Below are 6,990 nucleotides of genomic sequence, written 5' to 3' on the forward strand. Positions count from 1 at the left end.
TTCGGAGCACCTACGTGAGCTGATACAGGCGAGATCCTCCAAACCCACATGTGATCCCTCGCCTCCACCGAGGGTCTTCCAAGTCAGGAAGAGCCGGCTGCTCGCTCCCTTGCTGGAAATCTGAGCCGTGATCCATCTCTGCACAAGGCTCTGATGCACAAGGCTTCCAGCGTCACGGGAGCACGTTCAGGCCTGAGACACCGGGGAGAAGTGCCGCAAGCAGTGCTGGTCTTGAGAAGAAATCCGCCCGCTCAGAGCTTCGTCTCAGATGCGAGTTACTCTGCCCTGGGTTTCTGGGGCCCAAAAATGGAGGGGAGGCTCAGGTATAAACCCAGTTAGCCAAGAGCCGCAGCAGCTGCTGATCCCTGTGTGGCGCTTTGCAAACCAGCCATGGCTGTCTGTGGCTGCTGCATGCCCTGGGCTGCAGCCTTCGCAGCATCCTCCTCTTCCCCAGCACCCCCGTGCACTGCACAGAACCAGAGCTGATTGCAACGGCTGGGGCAGCACCGGGCAGCAGCAGCATCTCTCTCCCCAGCCTCCAGCTGCTTAGTTGCTGTCACACTCCATTTGGTGATGCACTTGTTACAGTTCGTTTACCTTGATCCTGAAGCGCAAAATTAAGGCAACCAAAATGCCAAGGGATTATAATTCTATCACACAGTGTTACTTTATTATTTTGCCCGTAAAGCGGCATGTGAAAGAGAATGTAGAGGAAAAAGGGAAAGAAAAGTGTAACGGGGGAAAGAGGATTTGATTACCACCAAACGAGTCCCAAAGGCATCCCTCTGGTCTCCAGTCCTGTAGAGTCCTGCCGGTCCTCTGTTGTGATTCGGGATCCTTTGGTTGGGAGATCTCAACCATGTCCAGTCAGGAACCGTCTTTTATGTGTCTTCACCCCCCTCACTCCCACGAGTTGAGGCCAATCTCCGCCTTTGTTTCGCAACCCAGGCTTAACTGTGCAGGCTCGAAAAGTCCTCGCTTCGCTTGCCAGAACTCGTCTGTGCCTGCATGGCCTGTGTTTAGGGCTCTCTTTATGGTCCATTGGGTGACCTCAAAACCCTTGGCGAGCCTCTGTGCATGCTTTTCTTTGCTGGCTTTAGTAACGGGGAGCAGGTGGAGGGAGAGTTTGGCTGAAGCAGCAGGTGAAAAGCCATTGTCTGGACAGCAGATATTGTTCTCAGGGCGGAGAGACCCGTAGAACACAATTCCTTTTAGGAGGTGGGGGCAAGTTTGGCTGAGGCAGCAGGTGAAGCCCACACAGCAGCCATTGTTAACGGTAGCCCCTGCGTCAGAGAGACCTCTGTAACACAATGCTTCCTCAGGCCTCTCTCCAAGTCATTGTCCATTCAAGTTCTTGATGGCGATGTTCAGGCAAATACTGTCCTTCAGCCCGACTCTTACACCCTGGCAAGCTCCCAGGCCACTTCAAATAAGTAAGTAAGTAAAATTTGCATTAAAAGCTAACAAACTTCAATAAACATTCCACATGTGGAGTATCTAACAGAACCTGTCCAGGTAGTGTTGGGGTCTCCTGTGAGAAGAGGCCCTCGAAGCAGATCTTGTCCTCGGCGCAGGCGAGCTTGCAGGCTCCCGGCTCCTCAGAGATGACGGGGCGCAGTGAGGGCTCGAGGGACAGCACCCTGGCAAAGTCAGCCTGTGCCCCCGCCACGTTCCACACCGCCGTGTGGGCCTTCCTCCGCTTGAACGAGGCCATGATGTTGTCCTTGTACTTGTTGAGAATCACAGAATCCCAGAATGTCAGGGGTTGAAGGGACCTGGAAAGCTCATCCAGTGCAATCCCCCCATGGAGCAGGAACACCCAGATGAGGTTACACAGGAAGGTGTCCAGGCGGGTTGGAATGTCTGCACAGAAGGAGACTCCACAACCTCCCTGGGCAGCCTGGGCCAGGCTCTGCCACCCTCACCGGGAACAAGTTTCTTCTCAGATTTAAGCAGAACCTCCTGTGTTCCAGTTTGCACCCATTGCCCCTTGTCCTGTCACTGGTTGTCACCAGAAGAGCCTGGCTCCATCCTCCTGACACTCCCCCTTTCCATATTGATCCCCAGGAATGAGTCCCCCCTCAGTCTCCTCTTGTCCAGCTCCAGAGCCCCAGCTCCCTCAGCCTTTCCTCACACGGGAGATGCTCCACTCCCTTAATGAAGCGTTAAAGTGTTCAAGAAATGTTCTTGACACTGAGTTTCCCACAGCATAGTCTAAGACACCTGTGCTTAAAAAAAATAATTTAATTAAAAGATAAAATAAAGTGAAAGATACAGCAAATAAACAGTCTGGACTGGGTACCTCTCAAGGGGAGGGACCTGGAGACAAAAAAGGCTTGGGCTTTTAAACCTTCCCAATCTGTGCACGTGCTCTTCATGTATCCTTCAGGCATTGTCCAATGGTAATTCTGGGTCTGGGAGCTTCTTTGTTTCTTATTGGATTCTCTTTCTCTGTCCTCCAAGCAGTTTTTTTTTACTATTCTTATCTAGAAGGTTTACAGCCTCTACTGACAGAGTTTCCTCTCCATCTCCTGGTATTGGTCTTCAACGTCCCTGTCACCAAGCAACCAGGTTAAGAAAAGTTCACAACATGCAGCCTAGAATTCCAGCGAGCCTGGACACTCATGTGAAGTTTGGCTACTCATGCTAAAATAGGTTATACAAACAAAAGAATACAGCTAGAATAATAGAATACAGTTTAAAAGTTAGTTCGATTAAGCTTATTCGACAACAGGAGCAGTAATGATGCAGCACCTCGTAGTATTCCTGCTTGCATTGGCTGTAATTTAACAGAAGGGGTGTGATCTTCTGGTCAAGCTCCATCCAGTCTGGGGACTGAGCTGCTCCTTCATCTGCAGGTTCTGGAGCCAGGTGATGGCATCATCACAGCATCTGGCAGGTGCCTCCTCACCTTGGCCTGCCGGTGCTCATTGCCCTCCTAGTGTGTCAGACATACAGCCTGCAGCTTCTCCTCGCCCTGCATGGCCCACAGGTCCTGCTGGCACGAGCTGGCACCTCTACCTGGAACACTTTGATGTCAGAGATGAGGGGCCAGGGATTCTGGAGCTCATCGAGGTCGGGACAGCCCAAGGAGCGGTGCTCGTGCAGCTGGGCAATGCTGCAGCTGTGCCACTGCCCCTCCATCGGGTCCTTCCCCACCCATGCTGCACAGGCTTTTGAACACCAGTGGGTCAAGCCACTTCCCACACTAGCAGCTTGAACTTGCTGGTGATCAGCCCGGCTGTCATGCAGCAACGGAAGGTGGCCTTGGTGCTGTCACCAAGTCAGGCCGCTCCATCATGCCCCGCGGGGCCACCTCCAGGGCACAGGCTGCACACAGAGCCAGGACCGCGCTGCCAGCGCCAGCTCTCAGGCTCGTGCCGTGTTGTACAGCAAGGAACCACATCTGCCACGTCATATTTGGTCTCGGGCCTTTCCCAGGTAGAGACATGCCACAGAGAGCCTGCGGTTTGCTTTATTTTTTAAAGACACTTTACTTTTTGTCTCTTTAATTAGGATGGGGAAGGCCTCGGGACCAAGGCAGGTTCTGGATATGGCCTTGAGCCTTCATGGCTGCTGGTGGGGCAAACGACAGAGGTGGAAACAACTGCTATTTCATGCATAGCGCCCTCATTTTAAGATAAGGGCGCATTCCTAGCTGAGAAGCCTCTTCTAAGATTTTTCTTTTCATGTGGATTAAATGGATGTTATTTTACGAGAAGCAATTCAATATCACAGCCTCTGGCAGGGTCAGCAGTCTGGCCACCGCTGCAGTGTGCCAGAGCACACAGAGGTGCTGCGTGCTCCCAAGGGACTGTGTCAGTGCATAGGGACCCTTGTGGTCCCAAATCCAGGCCCGGTGAGACAAAGCAGCCCTGCTGCCTGGGGTTTTCCCTGTTTCCACAGCAGCTGTTCCTCCTGCCACAGCTCAGCGTTCAGCCAGTTACTCATTAACTCGCTTTACAGCCCAAACCAAACAGCGACAGCACAGCCCGTGCTGCCCTGCACCTCTCCAGGGCGTGCAGCGCCCAGGGCTGCTCCGCGCTCACCCTGCCAGCTCCGGTGCAGACAGAGCTGCTGCCAAGGAACAGCAGGAACCTTCTCTGTGTCCCCAGTGCCGTGGTCGAGCGCTCAGACCCGAGCAGGGGACACCCTGCTGCCCCTCCAGCTGCAGGTTTGGGGGATGGCCCAGACTCCAGCTGCAGCACCACGAGTTAGTTTGAGGAAGGGCAGCACCTGGGAGCACTTGTGGTCCAGGACAGGTGTAGGATGTGCACACACCTCCCAGCCTCTGCTGCCAGGGCCAGGAGCCAAAGGCAGCGAAGCAAACGCTGTGCAAGCAGCAGAGAGGTGGTGCTGCGGGCAGAGGGGAGGGCAGGGGCAGCTGGGCAGGAATGGGGCAAAGATCCAGCCTGTGGAGCGAGTGCTGAGTCTTGCTGCCAGGAGACACAATCCAAAATCCCACATGTGCCACGCACCTGCAGTTTGGGTTGCCCGAGACTGGTGCAATACGGGCCGTGCTGTGACTCTGCGGGGCTGTGGGCAGGCTGGAATTGGGCCATGCTGATGTCTGGCAATAGCATGCAGCCAGGTCCCACCCCATCTGTGAGCTCCTCCACAGCTGACAGGCCCCGAGTTCATGGTGACAACGTTGGAGATGACTGGAAAGCCTGCGACAGCTGCTCCTTACCGTATCAGTTCTGGAGCTGTGGGCAGGACACAGTGGGGAGAGACTTGGCGGCTCTTCCAGGGAATCGGTGGCCCTTCCCCAGGAGAAGGAGGATTCTCCTCTTCACGCTTGCAGCCAGCTGGGAGAGCTGCAGCCGCACGTCCTTCTGCCAGTAGGAGTAGAGCAGCGGGTTCAGGAGGGAGTTGCACAGTCCCAGCAGCCAGAGCCAGCTCTCAATGACTCTGTAGGGCAAGCACTCAGAACAGACAGTCTGCACGATGCTGGTGACGAAGAATGGCAGCCAGGACAGCGTGAAGCACCCGATGAGCACTGCCACGGTGCGCATGGCCTTCATGTCGCTGGCGGTGCGGGACGGGGGGCAGCCCCCCGCCAGCCCTGCGTGCTCCACTTGTCGGATGTGCTGCACGTGCACAGAGGCAATTTTCAGCATGTCGCAGTAGAGATAAAAGAAGAGAAAGAGCGCTGGGAAGAAGCCAACGCAGAAGATGGTGAGCACGTAGACAGGGTGGAAGACTTCGAAGAAGGAGCACTTCTTATGGGTGGAGATCTTCTGAAAGCACGGGGTGAGGACTGGGAGGAAGCCAATGATGCCAGCAACCAGCCAGAGCACCACCAAGCGCACCCCGACCCTCAGGCCTGTCACCAGCTGGACGTAGTGGAAAGGCTTCCTGACTGACAGGTGCCTGTCACACGCAACCAGAATCAGGGACAGGATAGAGGCAGCAGAAGAGGAGGTCACAAAAGCCATTCTCAGGACGCAGAAGACCTGGGAAGGTTGAAGGGGCTGGGATAGCTCATCCTTGGCCAGACCCACAACCGTGAAGCCAACCATGGCATCTGCAACAGCGAGATTAAGGACAAAATAGAGCCCTTTGGAGCCGCTCTTCAGGATGAGGCAAAGGAGAGCGATGGCCACCAGCGTGTTGGCAGCGATGATGAGCGAGGCCAGCACAGCGAGGATGGCTCCCAGGGCTAAGCTAGCCATGGCAGTCCCCTGCAGGGCACAGCCCAAGGTCGGCACGTCCCCAGCACGATTTTAGGGCATCCCTCACCTGGGGCTTTTTGGCGCGAACAGCTCAGCAGCGAGCGCAGCCCCTCGCTCTGCGGTGAAAGCCCTGGGTGCGGTGGCGTCTCTCCAGCCGGGAGCAGAGCTCTGCCAGAAGCACCGGAGCATTCACAGTACCTGCTGTGCCCACAGAGGTCCCTCCCCTCCAGCCACGTTTCCAGACAACCCTGGAGCAGAGGGTGAGCAACGAGCACCTGGGCAGGAAGCTGCCGCAGTGGAACACGGGGTGGTGGCCACGTCCCAGCCTTGGGAAGCTGAGAAAGATGCTGGCTTTGTCGTGTAACTGGGGTGCTGCGGGAGCTCCCGAAGCTCCTCTGGAAGGCTGCTGGGTCTGGGACCCTCCAAACTGCCCTGTGAAGCACCTTGTGTCCCAGAGACACGAGCTCTGGGCTGGGGAGTGCTGACGTAGCTGGAATAGTCCGTGATGGGGTTGGCTGATGGATCTGGTTACGGCAGGATGCCGTGGCTGAGAGCTGCGCCGTAGATGAAACCCCCAGCTCTCTGTTTAGCTGGAATTACAGTTTCCAAGGGCCCGAGCTGAGCCAGTGTCCTGCTTTGGCACAGACGCTAGTGACAGGGGACAAGCAAACACGAGTTCCAAATGCCCAGCCCCGCTGGCGTGTGTAGGTGACACAGCTCGTGGGGCTCAACGGGGGTCACTGCCGGACCCAGGGCGGCCTCTTCCCGCAGGGACCAGAGGAACAACAGCCATAAAGGCAAACCTGGTTGCAACAGGAACAGTACTGACAAGAGATGTCTGCTAAAATACAGATGGGTAAATGCCTGCCAGCCCAGGAGGCCAGCACATCCTTGGCACCCCAAGAATCAGTTTAGGTGGGCAAAGAGCTCCGAACAGACTTTGTTCCAAACAGAGCTATTTAGTGGAAAATACCAACTAGAAATGTGGTTTATCAAAAATTATTCAGCGCTCTGACAGTATTATAAACCACAGATCCAGATGCCGGTTAGGAGTTCAATTACTACCCAGCCAATTCAAACTCAAGGGATCCCAAAACTCTAGAATGACGACTCAAAATGCACATCCTCCCACTCATAAGAAGCGAGGACTCTCCAGGGTACCCAGATCTCTCACGGGTTTCACAAGGCATCTCAGTCCTTGAGGAACTTACCTTGGACGGCCTCCCAGTCTGAGGAGGAGACTCTTCCAGCGCAGACCCACTGCTCCGAGGACACCAACGCCACGGGTGTCTCCTACCCTACCCGAATGTGAGCT

General features: G+C 55.3%; 1 protein-coding gene across 1 annotated transcript; it reads right to left on the bottom strand.

Annotated features, from left to right (window-relative positions):
• Positions 1-4,546: 4,546 nt before the first annotated feature.
• GPR119 (G protein-coupled receptor 119) lies at positions 4,547-5,814 on the bottom strand. The gene has a single exon (XM_065028171.1). It carries the CDS (start codon positions 5,673-5,675, stop codon positions 4,695-4,697), a length of 981 nt encoding a protein of 326 aa, XP_064884243.1. The 5' UTR covers positions 5,676-5,814; the 3' UTR covers positions 4,547-4,694.
• Positions 5,815-6,990: the final 1,176 nt, after the last annotated feature.

The sequence above is a fragment of the Columba livia genome, chromosome 12 (assembly GCF_036013475.1).
Source record: "Columba livia isolate bColLiv1 breed racing homer chromosome 12, bColLiv1.pat.W.v2, whole genome shotgun sequence".
NCBI classification, from domain to species: domain Eukaryota; kingdom Metazoa; phylum Chordata; class Aves; order Columbiformes; family Columbidae; genus Columba; species Columba livia.

Excerpts from the sequence above, each read along its gene's own strand:
- GPR119 (XM_065028171.1), bottom strand. The coding sequence starts at position 5,675 with ATGGCTAGCTTAGCCCTGGGAGCCATCCTCGCTGTGCTGGCCTCGCTC.